Raw genomic sequence first — 23,414 nt, 5'->3', positions numbered from 1 at the left:
AGTATCTAATTGCATACTTACAAGCTACATATTAGAAAAGTACTTGAAAAAGGCAGAAAAACTAATTTTAATCTTCACCTGGTTTGAGGCCGAATCCATTTCAAGGCGTGTCGCGGTGGCACGGTAATGGTGGGGTGGTAAAATGTGCAGTCTGGCCTCGTACACTGAGTGTTAAACCTACAGTGCTGAACAGAACAGTGATTCAGCAGCACCCTCAGGCTAACATTAAGAGTTGACAGACACCAACCCCCTCAACCACTAAGTCTGTAAAACTCATTTTAATACTAATTAAGCCTTGAAAAATGAATCTCCCTTCAGACATGAAATCCTAGCCAGATAATCCAAAAAACAAAAATTGAGGAGGAAGGGCTGGTACTGTGACACAGCAGATTAAGCTGCTACTTGTTATGCCAACCATTCCACATCACAGTGCTGGTTTGAATCCCAGCTGCTCCACTTTAATATGCCTGGGAAGGCAGCAGAGGACAGCCCAAGTGCGCGGGCTCTTGCCACCCAAATAGAGGAGAAGCAGATGGAGTTCCTGGCTCCTGGTTTCCACTTGGCCTAGCCCTAGCCATTTCAGACACTTGGGAGAGTGAAACAGTGGATGGAAGATTTGTCTGTTACTCAAAAAAATAACTGGGCACCAGCACTGTGGTATAGCGGGTAAAGCTGTTGCCTGCAGGGCCGGCATCCCATATGGGCACTGGTTCGAGTCCCGGCCGCTCCACTTCCGATCCAGCTCTCTGCTATGGCCTAGGAAAAGCAGAAGATGGCCCAAGTCCTTGGGCCCTTGCACCTTCGTGGGAGGACCCAGAGGAAGCTCCTGGCTCCTGGCTTTGGATCAGCGCAGCTCTGGCAGTTGCCATGTGGGGAGTGAACCAGCAGATGGAAGACACTCCTCTCCCTCTGCCTCTAACACTGGCTTTCAAATAAATAAATCTTTTTTTAAAAATTAACAAATACAAAGGAAACCGACAATACAAACTTCTACTCAATGCAGTAATCATCCCTACGCATCCTGCCCAGCATCCCTCACATGCACCCTCCCCTCATCTACTCCTCTACAGTAGGACAGGTGAAGGCCTTTCAGAAAAAGCATTCACTCTCAGCAGCTAAGCAGCAGGAGATACAAGAACCCATCTTTAGCACAGAGACACAATCATCAGGCCCTGTCTGGATGGTATTAAGCAGCACTATCAGACTTGACTTTGATTATGGCCTAATATTAAGAAACAAACACCCACACATTCAGAGGCAGAAAAAATGAAAAACATGACAAAGCTGTCCCCTCTCCGCTTAGCTTAGGACATGCACATAAAAACCTTTCAGACAACTTAGCTTAAGGAGCCAGACCCAGGATTTGGGGGCAGGCCTTAGGCAACAACTAGGAAACAACTTGAAGATCTAAAGATCATAAAATTAACTCTGAAAATAAAGAAGTCACTGGGGGGGGGGGGGGAGGCAAGACATTCAATCTGCTAGTGATCATCAAGACAGTTACTGTTAAACTGATTTTGGGGAAAATAGAAGTTCTTACTTTTGGATGATAGAAGGGACATTCCATTTTTTTACAAGCCGGGAAGTAACGGCAGAGCTGACTACTAGAAGGTATTCCTGGTGTTGTAACTGCTAACAAAAATAAGAATGAAGATTAATCAAATCTGTCTCACAGAATCTTACATGCAGTCTACTGATGTGTTTATCAAGGTGGAAACCATTTTTAAATTAGAAATGGTGAGTTGTATATATTCATTAGTCATGATAAATACTTTTATAGAGTATGGTAAGATGGGCACATGTTTAGATTAACTGTTCCCATCAGAACTGTTTCTAAAATTACTCTTCTTCCATTTAGTCAGAAAAAAATAGATCACCTGGATGTAGAAGTGCAAAGAGCCACTGACCTGGTTTTGGAGGCAGTGCTGGAATTCTTCTGTTCACATGAGTGAAGGGACAATCTGGTTTAGTGCACTTTGCATCATATTTACAATTTGGATGAACAAATAAACACTTTTCAGCAAATTTACAGTTGGGGAAGGCTCTATGAAACAAAAAAAGCACATTCACATTTAATCTCAATGCAGTGTTAGTTTTTTGTAAAGGAAATCCTTAGACCCCATCACAATTTGTTTTAAGAGCTGCAGAATTAACAGGGAAGCAAACAAAAGAATACTCCATTTTTAAATGAGGCCAGGTATCAAAACAGGATACAAACTGTCTTGAAAGCTGGGTAACAAATCAGGTTTTTGACTCAGACCAAGTCACCGTGAAAGCTTTTACTATGGCAAGAATCCCACCACTTACTCTAAAAGTATGGTCCAAATACTTGTATTTTGTAAGTTTTATGGTAAGGACATATGTGCAAGGCACATGCTACAGAAACTCAACCAGGGGCCCACATCATGGTGCAGCAGGTTAAGCCACCACTTGCAGTATAGCTCGCCAGCAGATGGTCCAGGTACTTGGACTCCTGCTACCCAAGGCATTTATACCTATCTCCTTAAATGTACAAAAACCTCAGGGAAACCCAGATAGTTTTCAGTATGTCACAGGTCCAAAGCACACACAGACATACAGGTACGCTGCTCTGGGGAGCACGACAGGAAGGGCCAACACACTTAGTTATGAACCTCAAACTGGTCCACAGCAAAGACCCCTATAAGAAACAGAAACAAAAGCGTACAGCAGGCGCTGTGCGCTGTGACTCACTTGCAGGGTGACACCGGATGGTGGTATGCACACTCATCCCCGTTTTTACAAGCTGGCCAGTACTTGCAGCGCTCCAAGAGCTTCTCTGGTTTCTGTGCTACACTCAGCTCACTCATCTCAGCTATAAAGGAAAGGAGTGAAAGCACCTCATTAGTTAGGATCAATTCAGTACATGGAACCTTTCCCTCATACCGGTCAACCCCACTCTAGGGTCTAAGGTCATTTAAAACATATGACCCCCAAATAATCTGATTGACCCCGGTCACAAAAATCCTCTAAAAGATTACCAGTAAAGAGACCACAATTCTCAATGTGAAAACAGAAGTGAACTCTGATCCTGCCAGTAGGGCCAAAGTTTTCACCAAAATTCCTAACTCAACAGTATTTCAGAATCAAAGTAAATATAAAAGAGAAGGAAGGATGTCAGTAGGCAGCCAAGAAAATTAAATAGAAACTGAAAACACAAGGGAGGGAGGGAACGTGAAAGGTAAATCTCATATCCAGTAAGAATTATTCCTACTCACTGAGGTTTATTCAGTTAATTCAGGTGCTAAACTTACACCGATGTCTAAAAAGAGAGGAAAACATTTTTGCCTAAAATAGATCACAAATGCCACACTAAGAGGCCAGGCAAATCAGAGCAGAACCGCCTGGGTGGAAGACAACAGATGGCAGAGAGGGACCGGTCGGGAAACACCCTGAGACCCAGGGCACGCTCCACTGCAGAGCTCGCTGCCACTGACTTCTATGTCACGCCCAATCAGAGCATCAGCTCCTGACATGGCAAAGCAGGACCTGTGTTGCTGTATTTCTTCCTGTTCCAACAGGCCAAAAATCTACCTTTCCGTAAATTTTAAATACAGGCAGCTGTTGTAAATCAAGAACACTGAATAACACAAAATCATACCTGCCACATTCTAGCCTGAGACCACCTAGCCCTCCCCTCCCCCCCAAAACACACACACACACACACACACACACACACAAGCATCATGGGATCATACGTATTTTGTTGCAGTTCACCTTTATGTCTATGAAAGTATCAATTAACTAAATTGCTCTAGTCCCCCCCGCCGGAGGCCAGACACTTGAAATACGGCTTTGCTGCTCGGTAGCTTGGCTGGACACTCAGGGCATGTGTTACCTCTGAACTTCAGTTTCCTCACCTACAAAGAAAACAACGCCTTCCTTCCAGTATGACTAACTGGAAAAAAGGAGGAAAAACAGGCAACCAGCTGTAACCTAACTTATGCTTCCACTGAACCCACCTCTGTCCTCGGCACACAAGTTCAGTTTGACAGCCCAAAAAGAAGCATATTCAAATTTATTTTACATCTAGGACAGTATTCTTAGTTCAAATGTTTCCTATTAAAAGTTTTAAGAGGTAAATTCACTTTTAATTGAAAGCTATAAAAATCCATGCTGCCATGTAACGATGGCCAGAAGCTGTGCTTCTCAGTATGCTTGAAATATCAAAACCAACCGAATGCAATCACAGACTTTCAAGCTCCAAGCTTGGAGGTGGAGGGGAAGAGGCAGTTCACTCAGTTCTCCCCGCTACAAAGTTCCACCTCCAGCAGCCACCAGGCCCACCACTCCCCACCCCACCCCTGCACGTGAGTATTCAAGACAAGGCTTTGGACTAACATATTACTGACAATGTCAGGGCTACTACATATATGCCAATAAAATCCAACATGGACATCTGCATTTTAATAAATTATACATTGAGACCACATTTTAAGCTACCAAATTAAAAACTCAAAAGTAGTAAAAAAATAGAATTTCCTCTTGTTTTAAACAAAGGAAATCTGCACTACTTTACTACTGCAGCTGCTTTACTATGTGACTACTTTAAAATGGTTCTGGGTGATAGGATCAGATTTTCAACCCCCTCCATTAATCATCAAGACTTCCAGCAGGCAAAGCAGTCAAAGATTACAGTGTTACTTCTTCACTAACCCTTATTTCCCCCCAAAGGTTATTGTATTTCTTGCAATTAAAGACTGTATTCAATACATTTTCATCTCTCTGCCAAGAGGATTACTTGGTGAAAATCTCAAAATTCACTTTTGCTTTTTTCTTTGAACCAATTCATTTTTAAGATCCACTAATGCTGAGGGCAGGCCATGAGGTATAGTGGGTGAGGCTGCCACCTTTGACAGCAGCATCCCATCTTGGCACTGGTTCATGTCCCGGCTGCTCCATTTTTGACCCAGTTCCCCTCTAAGGGTCTGGAGGAATATTTGTAACCCTGCATCCACTTGGGGGAAGCATGGAAACTCCTGGCTTTGGCCATTTGAGGAGTGAACCAGCAGATGGAAGCTCTGTCTTTTCCTCTTTCTTTCAAGATAAATAAATATATCTTTCAGGGAAAAAAAAAAATCCAGTACTTCTGTCAATCAAGAGGTGTCAGAAGACATGGGGGCCGCCGCTGTGGCATAGTGGATAAAGCCGCCGCCGGCAGTGCTGGCATCCCATATGGGCACTGATTCAAGACCCGGCTGCTCCACTTCCCATCCAGATCTTTGCTATGTCCTAAGATGGCCCAAGTGCTTGGGCAGCTGCGCCCCGTGTGGGAGATCCGGAGGAAGCGCCTGGCTTTGGATCGGTGCAGCTCTGGCTGTTGTGACCAACTGGGGAGTGAACCAGCAGATAGAAGACCTGCAACTCTCTCTCTCTGCCTCTCCTTCTCTACACAACTCTTTCAAATAAATAAATCAATCTTAAAAAAAAAAAAAAAAAAAAAAACATGGGGAGCAAGATCCTTATTCCTACCGTGAACATTAGATAGCAGCTGCCACCAGCACTCAGTGAGAAAAGCAGCAGAGCTAATAAGATGCACCTGCCTCAAAGCACGGCACTGTTGAGCTCTGCCAAATACTGCTCTCCGGTATTGAACAGGTCTTCTCTATACCTCCTAGAAACAGCCTGACAGACGAGGGGATAAGGTTCGTTGAGGTGAAAATAGCACCAAAATACAAATTAGGGGCAGTCATTAAATCTGACAATTGAGATGCCCACATCCCAGAGCAGAGTGCTTGGGGTCCAACCAGAGCGCCAGCTTCTAGTTCCAGCTTCCTGTTAATGCACGCCCTGAGAGAAGAGGGGAGAGCAGGGGCAGTGGTCATGGATCACAGTAGCTGCGTTCCTGTCCCCACCTGGGCGACCTTAATTGAGTGTCTGACTCTGTGGCAGCCACTGCAGGCATTTGTGGTGCAAATCAGCAGATGGGGAGTTGTCTCTCACTGGCTCAAAAAAAATAAAAACACGAACTTTTATCTCTTATAAAAGAACTGCCAACACAAGAGGAAAGTGAGAGTATAGTTTCTAAAGGAAACAAGAAAGGTAAGCAAGAACAATAGTTCATTCTTTAACATATATAATCAGGAGGTGTTTTTAGCTTCCATGGCTGACTTCCATTTTAGCAAAGGAGTTAAGAGCCCACCTACAAAACACACAGGAGAACAGTCTAAACGTTAAGCATTTTTGTTTGTAAAAAGAAAAATGGCCATTACTGTGTAAAAGCAAGGCCTCCAATCAATACGCATTCAAGGCAGAGAAATAAGTCAGAGATTCTCTTCCCAGTAATAGCACCCTGAGAAGGGCCCGTCTGAGCTCTCAACACACCGTTGGCAAAGCTACCATCTGGGTCATCAAGCTGCCTGCTCATCAACTGCAACTGCTGTGGGTGGAGGAGACCTCTGAGTCCCTGGTGTGAGGCTGCAGTTTGGTTTACAGGTTTCACTCCTTCAAAGCACATGTCCTCCTCTTGATCTGACATGTATCCTGGGGGGCTGGGGACACCATCCAGCGTCACTATAAACTTGGGACTTGCAGGTTTATCTGGTTGTACAAGATCTCTGCCAGACAGATAAAAAATACCATAGAATTAGGGAAACAAATACGAAACGCTGAGTTTCCTAAAGTGCTCCTCAGCAGAACTACCACTCCCTTACTCTGTGTTTAGTTCAGTTAGGAAATTAAAAAAACAAAACCAACAAAACCAACTTGGTAGACTTCCAGGTACAGTGTTAATGGATTCTTCACATGAGGCCATGGCCAGCCACCAGCAACCCTCCATCCTGCGCTTACTAAAGACAATCTTCCCTCCACCATGACCCCCACTGTCCATTTGATCCTCATAGGGTCAACATGGAAATAAAACACTACCACTGATGCTCAGAACACACTTTTAGGTAGTTTTATGTTTATTATCTATAAATCTGTTCCCTTACAGCACAATTACTCTGTTTTCTAAGTGAATAATCACCCAAACCCCCACCTGCTGACTCTAGATTTCTTGATTTTGGTATCCTGGCTTTTAGAATCTCATTTACTGGATATGTGTAAAGTTAAGAATCTTATTAATGGGGTTATATCACACAGTGAGTTTTTGTTTGTAAGTTAATGGATTTCTGAGCAAGAAAGATGAACCAAAATTCTTGAAAACTGAATCTGGCTATAACTATTCCTGGCCTAGCTATTCAATTAATAAAAGCACTCTACACTAGGGGCTGGGGCAGAGAGGAGGGGAGCTGGGAACTAACGGTTAACTTGCTCTATCTAATCACACAAATTAGCTACACAAGAAAAAGAAACCATCTACCGTGTCTGCATAAGGTGTCCTGAAAGTACCCGAAGGGTATCTGCAGTCTTCATCCCCGACTCTTGGTTTGGTGCCACTACTATTTCCTCAGACAGCTTTGGCTTCTTCAGAATAAATGATCTTGTGTCTGCATGGACCATGGATTCCATGTCATAGTAATCTGAGCCAAAAAAATTGGCCACAAATGTTTACTTTTGAATATACCTTGCATTCCCAACATCACACATGTGAGAAGAATGTCAATCTTTTATATATTCATACAAAGGAAAAACACAAGTGGTTCTACTCAGAAATAGGGCTGCAATTCTATTCCAGCCATCCTGTCAAAGCCCTTAAGTGTCTCTCAATGGGACAAATGATTCTAATGACTACTACTGGCCACAGAAGAAAGTTCTCATGAGGCACCTACTGGTCTAGTAACCATATACACTTAACAGCACAAAAGTCTTTTTTAAAAGAACTATAGAGTCCTAATGCTCCCAGATTATGATGCACAGACTAAGGAACTTTTCTAAAATCTGTATTTGTCTAGCACAGCAAAACTTACAGAGGAATATGTTCTAAAGAAAAGAATTCAGCTGGTGTAATTCCTGCGTAGTTGTAGATAGTGGACTATTTTGAAAGGGAATTTTAAGATGGACATTTAAGACTTACCCCATGTACAATACAACTAAACAGAACTACTTTACAAATAGGCTGAGCCCTTTATCCCATAAGGAATATGGTAATTTATCTCAAGATGCCATCAACTGACTAAAGTTAATACACTTTGTTTAAAGCTAAGACAGAAATAGCAGGGACTAAAATCACAGGCTATTCATTCATGTCCATTCATGGAACAAATATTTACCAAACAACTAACACTACTGTACTAGGTACACAGGGAGAACAGAAAAATAGACACATATAAATTCCAACACAGCATTACCCAAAAGGTGATCCAAAAGGGAAGTGAACAAGGCGTTGGGAGAATACAAAGCAACCTACTCTAGCTGGGGGATCAAGGAAAAGCTTACCAAGGATAATTATCTCAAGTGAGTATTAAAGAAAAGAGCACGAATAAACCGGGGGTACAGAGCGTGCTCCGGAGAGGAAAATGAGGGTAGAAAGTCATGGACAAAGCACTAGTCCTGTGAGAAAAAGGAAGCAATGCGGTAAGGCTGCAAGGACGCAGTCTGGGCCAGCAGGTGAGGGGCAAGGAAGGCTGAAGCACAGAATGGAGAATCTTGTCTGTCTCAACAATTTGGATTCTGGCCTAGAAGTAGTTAGAAACCAAGAGAGATTCCTAAGCAGGGAAGTGAAAAGATTCAAATGATTTTAGAAACACAATGTTAAGAAAGGTCTCCCAGACTTCAGTAATGAGGCTTTTCATTACCCAGGACAGACACTGAGGCTTCTGAGCTAAAACATTCTCCTATCCTTTGTCCGACTCCAACACATCCAAGGTAAGACGACACCCACACTCCCCACAGCAGCGCCACTTCTGCCACCATCCCTGGCAAGGGCAGTACAGATGCAAAGGGAAACAGAAATGGAGTGCGAACGGGAACAAGGGAAAACTGAGACAGGAAACACAGGAATAGAGAAAGAGCAGGTTAAGAAAAGGGCAAAGACAATGTCCATTTCTCATGTATTCCATTTCAACTCTTTGTCGGCTCTCATATGTGTTTAGAGGATACAAATTCAGATTTGACTGACAGGAAGGGGAGAGAAATACGCAGAGTGAAACTGAAGGTGAAATAAGAGTTTGATTGCAGTCTAGCAGCAGTGGTTTCCTACTATGCCACACAGAATTTTCTCACACAGAAATTTCTGAAATCCATGTGAGTATGTGTGTGCATTTTCCATGAGCTTTTTGAGGGCTCTCTGTAGATGAAATAAATAATACTGAGAGGGCTGACGTGATATAGCAGGTAAAGCTGCCGCATGTATCCAACATGGGCACATGTTCGAGTTCTGGCTGTTCCACTTCCAACCCAGCTCCCTGCTAATAGCCTGGAAAAAGCAGCAGAGGACGACCCAAATGTTGGGGCCCCAGCGACCCATGTGGGAAACCTGGAAGAAGATCCTTGCTTTGGCCTGGCCCAGCCCCAGATGTTGCAGCCATCTGGAGTGAACCTGCGAATGGAAGATCTCTGTCTCTTCTCTTTCTGTAACTTTTGACTTTCAAATAAATAATCCCCCCCCCCCCCCTTTTTAAGACATCCATTTATCTGAGAGAATTACAGAGAGAGAGAGAGACACAGAGATGGCAATCTTCCAGCTGCCGGTTCACACGGCAAATTTCTACAATGCCCAAGGCTGGGACAGGCCGAAGCCAGGAGCTTCATCTGGGTGTCCCACATGCGTGCAGGGGCCCATGGTCCTGGGCCATCTTTCACTGCTTTCCAAGGCACATCAATAGGGAGCTGAATTGGAAGTGGAGCAGCCAGGACTTGAACTGACAACCACACAGGATGCCGACACTGCAGATGGTAGCTTAACCCGTTGCATCACAGTGCCAATCCAATAAATCTTAGGAAAAAAAAAACACTGAGGCAGGACCTTGGGAAAATTGGCATTTTAAGGGACAATCAAGGAAAGGAGCTGAAAGGAAAATGAAAAGAAATGAAAATGCAAAGTCCTGGAAACCAAAAGATCAAAGGTTGCAGGAAACAGGAATGCAGGTCACCCACTACAAAGTTGAGCAAAGTGCACATGAAAACAGTTTTCTGTTGTCCACTTCTGCAAGCTTATTTAACACTGGTAGCCTGGGTCCCATGGAGGTCAGACATGGGAGAGGGAGGAACAACCTATAGCAAGACACCAGTTGGACTTGCACACTCACTCTTTACTCTCTCTTGAACCTCCAAGAAAAAGTCATAAACATTTTTTAAACACACATACAAAGAATAACTGTCAAAGGAAAAGAAACCATATTTTCAAAGTGGAAAATAGATGAGTAGGAACTCAGCAGATCTGCACTGGCTGAATTCTAAGCCAATAATGAAGAATCAAATTTAGATCTCCGGATTCACCAAGACTGAGGAGCTGGCAGCACAGGGTACAGGGGAAGAGATGGGGGAGAAGGCAAGGCAAAAGAGCAGCACACCAAGGGTCCACTTCTGAAGCAGCTAGTTCTTCCTCATCTCAAACTCCACCATCTTATTAATCTCGCTCCTTACCACAAGTGTCCCCTTTCGCCTCAGTGCTGAAGACGGTACATGACTGGAGCCCTGCTTTCCCAGGGGTTCCTAGCCTAGCCAGGAAGTGTCAGGTCTCTAATGAAACATGCTATAACAAAACAGCCCATGTGTACTATGAAAGGGTGCCTTAAAGGAGTCGGATTTCCTGATCACCTTTCTCCATTTCATACATTCTCTTGTGGACAAAGTGTAGCTTTACCTTGATACACCACTGCACATAAGCCAAGTGGAAAGAAAAAGCAGCTCCTACTGAAAACAGGGTGGGAGGTGTCAGGTAACCACAGGGTAAAGATTAATGTTGAGGTACTGCCCTACCATAGGCTTCCTTCCCCACACAGCTCCCAGAACTCTGGCAACCAGGACATTACTTATAAGGTCTTTCTTGGAGAAACTGACCAGCCTAAGGACCTAAAGGCATCGATATCAAGGTGGCCCCAAGGAGATGAACAAGATTGTCACTTCCCCCATGGTATCTCTACTCAAGATAAAGTCAGGAAGTCCCTGGGCCCCAGCTCACCATCCCAGAACGCCACCACCTCTTTAGTGGTCCATTCTGACACACGGCACAACCAAGGACTCCCATACATTTGAGGACAGCCCCTATCATGAAAGACAATCAGATCAAACAACGTGGAAAGAAAAACACCAAGGTAGGAAAGGGGAAAAAATGGCAAAAAAAATCCTTTAATGTCCTCAGAAGAAAAAGTACTGCACACATAAAGTCAGCAAGTTTAAAAAAAAAAAAAAAAGCAAAAAAAAATGGTTCTCCAAAATAAAAAAGTGTACAGGAGGGAAGTTAGGGGCTGTGATCACTCACAAGCCTCAAGGAACTACTTAATGCTTCAAACTACGTGTACATCATGGATAAAAACAAAAACTAAAGCATAAAGAAGAAAACTGCACAAGCTGACATATACAAGCTGCCAAACTTCTTGAAAAATAAAATACTCTTACACAAGAAAGCAAGATGGAATGTTGGAAGATGAGAGGGCAAAAAGCAAGGATGGAGAACATCTGGACACCCTGAAGAGGGAGGCGCCAGGAAAGGCAGAGACTAAAGCTGGAGATGCATGGCAGCTCCATCAGGTTCATCAGCTGTGCAGGACCTGGCCTCTGGGTGCTGACAACCACAGAGAAGACAAGCACAGCTTCCTGAGACAGAATCCTGAGGAAGTGTCAGGGAATACAGTCACTGACTGTGGCATCCCAAGAGGGAAGATTCAGAAAAGGGCTTAATGGGGTGGGTGGGTGGGGTGTTATTAAGGGACCAGACCTCCCAACTAAAGGCAAGCTGAGGGGAAACACAAGGGGAAAAGAAGATTCCAGGTATCCAACGATCCATACTGATTCTGTATCATCTGCCAGATACTGCACAGGCAGCAGACAGCAGCTGGCACCAAGAACACAGGGACAAACAAGGCACTAGTCCCTGTCCTGAAGCACACAGAGTATGCACGTCTGTGTGCGGAGAGTCGCCTTGGCAATAAGATTCTAAAGGGAAGTAAAAACAAAGGGCTGAATGGAAGATACCCAAAGCAGCTCAGAGCAATGGTGAAAGTTGGACAGAGATGGAGAATAAGTAGGGACTTGAGCTTTTCCTAGCAAGTGAGTGGCCCGTAAGTGCCAAGAACTCAGGTGGAATGGCAAGACAAAAAGATTCTAATTAACAAAAAAAAACAAAAGCACACAATATGAAGAAAATGCAGGTCTTATCTCTTGGCCCTAAAATATTTTCATACATCTAAATACAGCATCTTAGGGCAGAATCTAAGATACCAGATATGAGGTGAAAGGAATGGAAATGGCAACTCAAAATTGCTAGAATGCAGTAAAAAATTAAATTTAAATTACTAACCTTGACTAATCTGCAGTGTTTCCGCCATTGCTGGGTCAATCTGCAGGCGGGACAGTAACTGCCTCTGTTGAGTTCCTGGAATAGAATTTTAAACTTCACTAAGCTTAGAGTCAACAACACCAGCATAGTGTGATGGGACAGAGCTGCATCTTTCTGAAGACACGGACTCCTGGCTGTTATCAACAGATACAAAAAATACTTAAATCCCACAAAGTGCTCCTTCTGCATTCTTAAAAGAAAAGTGTAAAAATAACTTGAAGTTTCAACAATTTAACAATTACAGACCAATGGCATATCCTATATAACAAAAGCTATACTCAGGAGTTTTACCAAAAATGGAGATAAATTTTTCGTTTTCCCTCTGTAAGGAGATAAAACCTGTAGAGGAAGTAAAGGCAAAAATGTGCAAGAGCCAGAGGGAGATACCTTGTGGAGGGAACAGCAACTCTGACCATCTAAGATTGGCCCTAGCCAAATGCATCATAAACAGAGCATCCCCTCTCATCACCCGGACTCTCACCTAACAACTCACTCTTACATCCTGGGCAATGACAACAAAACATACTGGAACTGGAGAACACAACACTCCAGTTATTTGGGTATGGAGTTCCCAAAAGATAAACTGTGGCTTTGGATAGATGGAAAAATAATTTAACACATATGACATTCAAAAGGCCTATAGAGTCAGGGCTGGCAAGTATAGCTGCCATCTGCCAGTGCTGGCATCCCATATGGGCATCGGTTCAAGTCCTGGCTGCTCCACTTCTGATTCAGCTCCCTGCTCGTGCACATGGGAAAGCAGTGAAGGATGGCGCAGGTCCTTGGGCCCCTGCACCCAGGTGAAACCCAGAAGCAGCTTCAGGCTCCTGACTTTGGCTGGCCCAGCCCCAACTGCTAAGGCCATTTGGGAAGTGAATCAGCAGACAGAAGCTTACTGTCTCTCTCCCTCTCCTCCTCCCAACTCTGCCTTTCAAGTAAATAAAAAAATCTTTAGGGGCCATTACTGTGGGGTAGTGGGTTAAGGACCAGGCCTGCAGCACCAGCATCCCACATGAGCATCAGTTCAAGTCCTGGCAGCTTCTCTTCCGATGCAACTCCCTGCTAGTAAGCCTGGGAAAAGAGCAGAGGATGGTCCAAGTTCTTGGGGCCCTGCACCCATGTGGGAGACTTAGCAAAAGCTCCTGACTCCTGCCTTCAGCTCAGCTCAGCTCCAGCCATAGCAGACATTTGGGGAGTGAACCAAGGTTGAAAGCAGATGGAAGACACCTCTCTCTCTAATTCTTTCAAAGAGAAAAAATAAATCTTTAAAAAGAAGAAAAATAGGCCAGCGCCGCGGCTCACTTGGCTAATCTTCCACCTGCGGCGCCAGCACCCCAGATTCTAGTCCTGGTCTGGGTGCTATATTCTGTCCCGGTTGCTCCTCTTCCAGTCCAGCTCTCTGCTGTGGCCCGGGAAGGCAGTGGAGGATGGCCCAAGTGCTTGGGCCCTGCACCCACATGGGAGACCAGGAGGAAGCACCTGGCTCCTGGCTTTGGATCGGCGCAGCGCGCCAGCCGTAGTGGCCATTTGAGGGGGTGAACCAACGAAGGAAGACCTTTCTCTCTTTCACTAATTCTGCCTGTAAAAAAAAAAAAAAAAAAAAGAAGAAGAAGAAGAAGAAAAATAAATCTTTAAACAAAAAAAAAATCAATCAATAAACAAACAAGGTCTGCAGTCTAGGCCCTATATTAGCAAAGCAAGAAAACTATTTGGATTGCCTATTTAAAAAAAGATGCTCAGCTAGAGTATTTATCATCTCTTACATAGGTTCTTATACTAATTACTAATATCAGATTCATAATACTAATTCATAAACATAAGGGAAGACGACATGGTGCAGCAGGTTAAGCCACCTCTAGGCATGCCTATATCCTGTATCAAATGCCAGCTCTCCCCTTCCGATCCAGTTCCCTGCTAATGTGCCTGGGAAGCAACAGATGATGGTACAAGCACTTGAATTCCAGATTACGATGGCTGGCTTTGACCTGGCCCAGTCTTGGCTGTTGCTAACACTTGGGAAGTGAACCAGCAGATCAAAGATTTGTCTCTCCCTCTTATCATTCTTTCAAATAAATAAATAAGTAAATATTTTAAAGAAATAATTTCACATAAAAATTTGTTAAGAGAATAGTTCTTTCACATTTCAAGTTTTATCCTTCTACATTTATCTTCTCAATACACCATTTTAGAGAACTCCAACAAAAGGCTATTATTCTGATACATCCTAGGCTTCTCAGGTAAATGATGTGGAGTCCAAATCTGTTATTAAGGTCCAGGAAAAATTCAACAATGACTGGTTGCCTCCACAAAGGAGCTACAGGCAAGATCTACGGAAAGCCACAGTTTAAATGATGGGCCTTAGAGGACACTGAATACTGAGTTTACCTTTCTCAAAGTTCCTAAGGAAGCCAATTATTTTTACATCAGTAGTCCTTGATAGTGATTCAAAGTCTACTTCATTGTGAAGATCTTCCAACTCTCTGTTGCATTCAGATGTTGATGCTGAATACTCATTCATTTTAACCTCTAAAGATGAAATTTTTGCTTCATTCTGTGACACTCTAACATTGAGATCAAAAAGATTCGCTTCCACTGTCAAAATTGCTGCTTTCATTCCTTTAATTTCATTGATATCAGTAGATATTTTCCTTAAAAGGTGGGAAATATTATCTAGCTCACTTAGTGTACAAGAGGAACTTGTTACAGAACCCAAATCAACTGGCTCTGGTGAGAGGAAAATTGGTAGAGATGGTGACAGAAATCTTGACATTTTCATAAAATCCTTTATCGCTTAATATCAGGTAATTTTTCGTTCACAGTCCATTAAATTGTTTTACCAAAAGCAAAAACAGTGATCAAACTGCTACCTTAGCAAGTATTAAGAGTGAATATTTTAAAACCCATACTTGAGAAAGAGTTGTACATTTCTGTAGTAAGAGCTCAAAGTATATGTAAAAATGTTAAACACACCAGACCAATTTTCTCTTCCCTACAACTAAGAAGCCCTAATATGTAACCCTTTGTATCCTTGTTAGCCCCACTTACAACTCCTCTCCAAATAAACCTTATTATTACATACAAAGTAATCCTGGCTTCTGATTGGCTGAAAAGAAACATGTCATACACAAAGAATTTTCTATTATTTACTTCATGACAGAAAGCCACTGAAGAGCTGCACCACAAAATAAGCACCGGTTCGAGCTGCTCCACTCCGATCCAGTTCCCTGCTATGGCCTGGGAAAGCAGTAGAAGATGGCCCAAGTCCTTAGGCCCCTGCACCCGCGTGGGAGACCTGGAGGGAACTCCTGGCTTCAGATTGGTGCAGCTCTGGCCATTGTGGCCAACTGGGGAGTGAACCAGCAGATGGAAGACCGATCTCTCTCTCTCTCCCTCTCTCTCTCCTTCTCTCCCTCTCTCTCTCTCCCCCTCTCTCTCCATCTCTCCCTCTCTCCCTCTCTCTCCATCTCTCCCTCTCTCTCCATCTCTCCCTCTCTCCATCTCTGTGTAACTTTGACTTTCAAGCAAAATAAATAAATCTTTAAAAAACTAAAATAAAAAACACTGTTGGGAATCTACAGGACACTATCAAATGACCCAACATATCAGTTCCAGGAGTTCCTGAAGGTGTGGAAAGAAAGAAAGGATTAGAAGGTCTTTTTAGTGAAATAATAACAGAAAAACTCCCTAATTTGGAGAAAGAAAAGGACACTCAAGTACAGGAAGCACACAGAACTCCTAATAAACATGGCCAGAAAAGATCTTCACCGTGACACATTGTAATCAAACTCACCACAATAAAACGTAAAGAAAAGATTCTAAAATGTGCACAGGGGAAATGCCAGATTACTTTCAGAGGATCTCCAATTAGACTCACAACTGACTTCTCATCAGAAACCCTACAGACTTAGAATATATCCCAACTCTTAAGAGAAAAAAACTGTCAACCAAGAATACTTTAGCCTGCAAAGCTCTCATATGAATGAAGGTGAAATAAAGACCTTCCATAACTAACAGAAATTGAAAGAATTTGTTATCATCCTTCCAGCCCTAAAAAAAAAATGCTTAAGGATGTGCTGCATACAGAAACACAGAAACATGGTCATCATTGTGAAAGAAGGTAAAGGAAGAAAATCAGTAAAAGTTCAAAGAAAATTCAAGGTAAAAAATAGGAATATTTTTGGAAAAACAGCAGGGCAAAGTCATTACTTATCAATAGTTTCCTTGAATGTAAATGGTCTCAACCCTCCAGCGTAAATAAGAAGCCATCAAAGAAGAAGGTACTTTTCTCTAAAGGGAGGAGAGAACTTCCACTTTGCTTATGGCCTTGTCTAAATATTGATGGAGCTTGTGGACTGAAAATGCTTCCACAGCCTAGGCAGCTCATGACAAGAGCTTCGGGTGATCACTGACGCCATACATAGAGTGTTAATTGTTAAATTAACAGGAGTCACTGTGCACTAACTCCCTGTGCAGGGCCTCTGTCTTCAATGAGTTGTACTACGAGATATAACTGTAAAACTAGTTCTCAGTTTTTGTGGGTGTACAAATTGTTGAAATCTTTACTTAGTAGAGTTGGACAAAGTTAATTCTTTTTTTTTTTTTTTTTTTAGACAGGCAGAGTGGACAGTGAGAGATAGAGAGACAGAGAAAGGTCTTCCTTTTGCAATTGGTTCATCCCCCAAAGGCCATTGCGGCCGGCGCACCGCGCTGATCCGAAGCCAGGAGCCAGGTGCTTCTCCTGGTCTCCCAAGCGGGTGCAGGGCCCAAACACTTGGGCCATCTTCCACTACACTCCGGGGCCACAGCAGAGAGCTGGACAGGAAGAGGAGTGACTGGGACAGAATCTGGCGCCCGGACCGGGACTAGAACTGGTGTGCTGGCGCCGCAGGCGGAGGAGTAGCCTATTGAGCCGCGGCGCCAGCCCAAAGTTAAATCTTAAGTTTGTCCTCGTGGTGGTAGACATTTATTCAAAGGCTGTATTTGCAACAGTCCAATCTGGAGAAAAGGCTAGTAATGCGATAAAGGCGGTTAAATCAGCCATGCTGGTCCTTGGTGTCCCCTGGACCATAAAGACTGTTAACGGGCCAGCGTATACATCACAGGAATTTAATCCCTTCCTGAAATCCTGGAACATACAGTCTACCACAGGTATCCCATACAACCCACAGGGACAGGCCATCATTGAAAGAACTCATAGGACAATTAAAGATCTCTTACAAAGACAGAAAAACAATCATATGCCCCCAGACCCACAGCTTGCTTTGATTGAGGTCCTTTTCACTATCAGTTTTCTAAGTTTTGATTCCCAAGGGATCAGCCCAGCTTATAAACACTGAGGATCCTTTCCATCCCAGACCCCAGCCCCTATGGTTAGGTGGAAAGACCCCTGACAGGAGAATGGAAGGGACCACACCCTCTGCTAACCAAGGGTCAAGGATATGCTTGTGTCTTTCCAGAGAATGCGGGACAGCCCATTTGGGTACCAGCCAGAAACATCAAGCCTGCAACTGACAGCCAACCAGAACCAGCTGAACAAGACTGAGAGTCCGCCTTGTTAGCGGATGCACCTGCCCTATCATCCGACCCTGAGGAACTGCCCATAGCCACATCCATTACTGTTTTATACCCCACTAGCTCTGGTCAGCCAAACGGCCCACAGCCATTTGAGGAATGGCATGACTGCCATTAACACTGTTCCTCATTCCTACCCCGATCTGAGCAAGCACTCCTGTGGTCTCCCATTTTGAGCGCTGGTTAGTCATTGACGGGTAAGATCCCCTGGGGGCAACCTAAGACAGGCACAGCCGTGTACGGAGACCATATGGAAACGGGGTCAACAATGGTATGGCCAAGAATCATGCCTCCCGCTGCTCAAAAATAAACGAAAAGGGGGAAATGTGGTGGAATGAGAAGGCCATGCCAAGATGGCCGCTGGCAAGAGTCTGCCTGGCAACAGGGTGTGATTGGATGGTTTCAGAAACCACAGGACAATGGAGTCTGTCTGGCAACAGGCTGTGATTGGATGGCTTCGGAAACCACATGACAGTGGAGTCTGCCTGGCAACAGGCTGTGACTGGCTTTGGAAACTGCCTGGCAACAGGGTGTGATTGGTTAGGGCATAGACTGCCCCTTGACCGGATTGGCTGCCTTGGCTATATAAGCTGCTGTAGCAACTGAAATAAATGAGTCTACAGGCTGCTTGCCTCAGACCTGCTTTCACCTGACTCCCAGGGTCTGTGTGGTGATTCCGCGCCTCTTGCCCCCACCACGCTCCTCCTCCCAGAAACAAATCTACAGCAACACATGTGGGGCTGGTGCTATGGCACACTGTATTAAGTGAAACAGAAATTGGAAGATCAGTCTTTCTCTTTCAAATATATAAATCTTTTGTAAAAAGGTACATGTATGCATATATATAATTATACATCCTTATACCACATACACACACAAACTTCAAAATGTGGTGCTTACGCAAGGAAGACAATGGACAGAATAAAGAGGGGATTTCCCTCATTTTTTCTGAATGTAGAAGCAGTTTACTGAAAGACTCTTCCACAGTGCTTCCAATCTAACATGATGCTTCAGGTACAGATGGTAACCAAATTATGATAATTCAACTTAAGACTTCAGACATTATAACACAGCAAAAACAATCACATTTAGTAGAAACCATAATTGAGATTTGTAATTTGGAGCTTTCCCCAAGCTAATAATATGTGGCACAATACTCTCCAGGGAGCCACAGATCTCAGGTAGACACCAGGGGCAACAAACAGTACTGCACTCTTCAGTGTATTGTATTGCATAAATTAGAAAAACGCATTAATACTTAAATTATAAAAACAGGTTTGTGCTAGATGATTGTTTCCAACTGGAAGCTAACTTGAGTGTTCTGAGTACATTTAAGGTAGACTAGGCTACAATTATTGCAGGTTAAGAGTAATTAAAGCTGGCGCCGCGGCTCACTAGGCTAATCCTCCGCCTTGCGGCGCCAGCACACCGGGTTCTAGTCCCGGTCAGGGCGCCGGATTCTGTCCCGGTTGCCCCTCTTCCAGGCCAGCTCTCTGCTGTGGCCAGGGAGTACAGTGGAGGATGGCCCAAGTACTTGGGCCCTGCACCCCATGGGAGACCAGGATAAGCACCTGGCTCCTGCCATCGGATCAGCGCGGTGCGCCGGCCGCGGCGGCCATTGGAGGGTGAACCAATGGCAAAGGAAGACCTTTCTCTCTGTCTGTCTCTCTCACTGTCCACTCTGTCAAAAACAAAACAAAACTAAAAAGAGTAATTAAATGCATTTTCAACTTACAATATTTTCAACTTAGATTCATCAGAACATGGCCCCCATCTTAAGTTGGGGAGCATCAGTACATGCATCCTTTGTATCTCTTTCTGAATGGCACATAAAAATGAGGAACTTAAAAGGGCCTAATACATCTCATTCTTAGATTTATGTTTTCTTACATACCAATAATAATGTGTGCACATAAATGAAATGTACTGGTGTACACATTCACTAATTACACCGAGGGGCCAGCACTGTGGCACAATGAGTTAAAGCCCTGGCCTGCAATGCCAGTATCCCATATCGGCACCAGATTGAGTACTAGCTGCTCCACTTCTGATCCAGCTCCCTGCTAATGCACCTGGGAAAGCAAAAGATGGTGGCCTAAGTCCTTGGGCTCCTGCACCCACATGGGGGATACAAATGAAGCTCCTGGTTCTTACTTCAGCCTTGCCAAACCCTCACTGTTAGAATCATTTAGGGAGTGAACCAGTGGACAGAAGCATGCTCACGCACACGCACACGTTCTGTCTCTCCTTCTCTGTCAAATAAATAAATCTTAAAAAAAAAAAAAAAAAATGCATGGGGGCCAGCACTGTGGACAGCAGGTTAAAGCCCTGGTCTAGGGCACCAGCATCCCCCATAGGTACCAGTTCAAGTCCTGGCTGCCCCACTTCCGATCCAGCTCTCTGCTGTGGCCTGGGAAAGCAATACAAGATGGCTCAAGTCCTTGGGCCCCTGCACCCATGTGGGAGACCTGGAAAAAGCTCCTGGCTCCTGGCTTTGGATCAGCATAGCCCCAGCTGTTGCTGCCATCTGGGGAATGAACCAGTGGATGGAAGACTTTCTTTCTCTTTGCCTCTCTGTAACTCTGCCTTTCAAATAAATAAATAAATCTTTAAAAAAAAGAAACAAAGAATGCAGGCTAAGTTCCAACACTGAAGGGTGTGCATTTTCTTTTTTGTGTGTGTGTGATTTATTTATTTATTTGGAAGGCAGAGTTACAGAGAAGCAGAGAGAGAAGTCTTCCATCTGACAGTTCATTCCATAGATGGCCGCAACGGCTGGAGCTGCGCCGATCCGAAGCCAGCAGCTTCTTCTGGGTCTCCCACATGGGTGCAGGGGCCCAAGGACTTGGGCCATCCTCTACTGCTTTCCCAGGCCATAGCAAAGAGCTGGATCAGGAGTGGAGCAGCTGGAACTTGAACCAGTACCCATATGGGATGCCAGCACTGCAGGGGGAGGCTTTACCAGCTAAGCCACAGTGCCAGCCCCAAGGGCATGCATTTTCAAAAGTGTACACAAAGTATCCAGCCCAAAAGTGACTACATCTAGGTATATCACAGTGAAATTTCAGACACTAAGAACACAGAGAAGTATCAATCAAGTAAAGGATGGGTTAGATTTCCAAGTATGTTGAAAAGCTACCTTGTGTATTTTCTTAAAAAGAGTTTTGGAAGACATGCGGCACAGCTGCTTAGGTCATTGCTAGGGATGTCTGCTGGAGTGCCTGGTGCAAATCCCAGCTACTCCTCTTTCAATTTAACTTCCTGCTATGATCATCCCGAGAAGCAGCAGATGATGGCTCAAGTATGTGACCCCCCCCCCGCCACCCACATAGGAAATGCAGATGGAGTTCTAGGGTCTTAGCTTTCGCATACCCCAGCACAGGCTGTGGCAGGCATTTGAATTAACCAGCAGATGGAAGATATTTTTCTGCCTTTCAAAAAGAACTTTCTTAATGATGAATCTGATTACAAAATGGAGGAATGCACTGGGACACAGAGAATTGTACAGGAAATTCAGGAAGAGGAAGTAGTCCTGGAAGCACAGCCCTGAAGCAGGCCCACAAAGCAAGAGAGAGGAGAGGCTCAAAGGGGAGGCACCTGAGCAAATGGGAACCTAAAGATTCAATAGCAAGAATGCTAAACTGGGTGCCAGAGCTGTTGGGTAGTGGGTAAAACCACCACACTTGCATCCCATATAGAAGCCAATTCGAGTCCCAGCTACTTCACTTTTGATCCAGCTCCGACTGGCCCAGCTCCAGCCATTTCGGCCATTTGGGGAATGAACCAACAAATCGAAAATACATATCTCTCTCCTCTAACTCAGCCTTTCAAATCTAAAAAAAAAAAAAAAAAAAAAACCTAGACTGTTAGGCTTTAATAAAGATATGCAACACAAGAATGGAAAAATGGGAAAAACTGTGTAAGAAAAAGAAAAATTTTTAAAAACAATCTAGGGAATCCCTGTCCAAAAAGCTTTACAAGAAATAAAATGTAAATGTGGCTTTATAATGAGTAATATTTACATAACCTAAATAATATAAATGCTTTTAGGTTCTCAATTTTCAAAATAAACCTACAAAATCATGGTGGCCTTAACTAGAAAACTGTATATTCATTGAACTTTGACAAAAATCAAAAGTATAAAGGACAGAATTTAGCAGGTGAAGAAGGAAATGTAAGAACTGAAGGAGGATGTAACTGTCCCTATCTTTTGGAAATCAAAATATTCTGAAACCTGAGAGTCAAAATGTACTGAAATATAGCTAATCAGATAAAAATTATTTACATGTATCACTTAAAATCATATAAGTAATCAATAAATGGGACTAAACAGTCATTTCACTAAATGAGCTTGGAGGTATGGAAACATAAATGCATTAGAACCTGAGGGCTGACACTGTGATGTAGCGGGCAGGGCTGCCACCTGTGACATTGGCCTTATGGACACTGATTCCTGTCCTCACTGTTCTATTTCCAATCCAGCTCCCTATTAATGGCCTGGGAAAAGCAGTGGAACATAGTTTAAGTAATTGGGTCCCTGCCACCCATGGAGAAATCTGGATGAAGTGCCTGGCTCCTAGCTTTGATCTGGCCCAGCCCTGACTGTTGCAGCTATCTGGAGAATTAACCAGTGGACAGAAGGCCCCTTTTTTTTAAGACTTATTTTTTTCAAAAGGCAGTTTCAGAGAGGGAGGGAGGAAGAGAGAGAGGGGAGAGAGAGAGGGAGAGGAGAGAAGGAGAGAGAAGGAGAGAGAGTGAGAGAGGAAGGGAGGGAGAAAGGAAGGGAGGGAGAGGGAGGGAGAAAGGAAGGGAGGGAGAGGGAGGGAGAAGGAGGGAGGGAAGGGGAGAGAGAGAGAGAGGAAAGGAGGGAGGGGGAGAGGAGGGGAGAGAAGGGGAGAGAGGTAGGTGGGTGTCTTCCACCTGTTGGTTCACTTCCCTAATGGCTGCAACAGCTGGAGCTGGGCCAATCTGAAGCCAGGAGCTTGTTCTGGGTCTCCCACAAGGTTGCAAAGAGGGGCCCAAGGTCTTGGGCAATCTTCCACTACTTTCCCTGGCCATAGCAGAGAACTGGATTGGAACTGGAGCAGTCAGGACTCAAACTGGCACCCATACAGGATGCCAGCACTGCAAGAGACAGCTTCACCCGCTGTGCCACAGCACAAGCCCCTCAAATCAATTTTTAATGAATACATACAGTAGAGCCTAGCAACAGCATGAATCACGAGCTATCATCTCTAGTTTGCAAAAGAGAAAACTGTACAGTATTACAGAAATGGAAAAATTAAAGAAAGTCATAAACAGCAGTAAAAATGGTAGCTTCTGGGGAGAGGAACTAGTGTGGAAAAGAACAAAGCGAGGAATGCTGCTTTTTACTTTTAAATCTTTCTGAACTATTTGGTTACTTTCTAAGCTATCAATGATAGATATTGCACTGACTTTGTTT

The 23,414-nt window shown here is 44.0% G+C and overlaps 1 protein-coding gene across 21 annotated transcripts in view; it reads right to left on the bottom strand.

The window, feature by feature from the left end:
- Positions 1 to 23,414, bottom strand: part of ZC3H14 (zinc finger CCCH-type containing 14) — a 44,989-nt gene that overhangs the window by 821 nt on the left and 20,754 nt on the right. For 4 of the 21 annotated variants that reach the window (XM_070065498.1, XM_051826171.2, XM_070065497.1 and 1 more), the window contains 7 exons: positions 12,362 to 12,436; positions 7,322 to 7,481; positions 6,343 to 6,575; positions 2,713 to 2,833; positions 1,908 to 2,044; positions 1,541 to 1,632; positions 79 to 185 (listed from right to left, as the gene is read on the bottom strand). In XM_070065498.1, the coding sequence (XP_069921599.1) occupies positions 79 to 185; positions 1,541 to 1,632; positions 1,908 to 2,044; positions 2,713 to 2,833; positions 6,343 to 6,575; positions 7,322 to 7,481; positions 12,362 to 12,436 (925 nt within the window). Of the gene's footprint in view, positions 1 to 78; positions 186 to 1,540; positions 1,633 to 1,907; positions 2,045 to 2,712; positions 2,834 to 6,342; positions 6,576 to 7,321; positions 7,482 to 12,361; positions 12,437 to 14,785; positions 15,313 to 23,414 lie in introns of those variants that run through there. The other 17 variants (XM_070065505.1, XM_051826179.2, XM_070065500.1 and 14 more) reach the window with 8 other exon arrangements.

The sequence above is a fragment of the Oryctolagus cuniculus genome, chromosome 20, assembly GCF_964237555.1.
Source record: "Oryctolagus cuniculus chromosome 20, mOryCun1.1, whole genome shotgun sequence".
NCBI classification, from domain to species: Eukaryota; Metazoa; Chordata; class Mammalia; order Lagomorpha; family Leporidae; genus Oryctolagus; species Oryctolagus cuniculus.
Note: the sequence above shows the minus strand (reverse complement) of the source record. Positions and strands in the feature narration are given on the sequence as shown.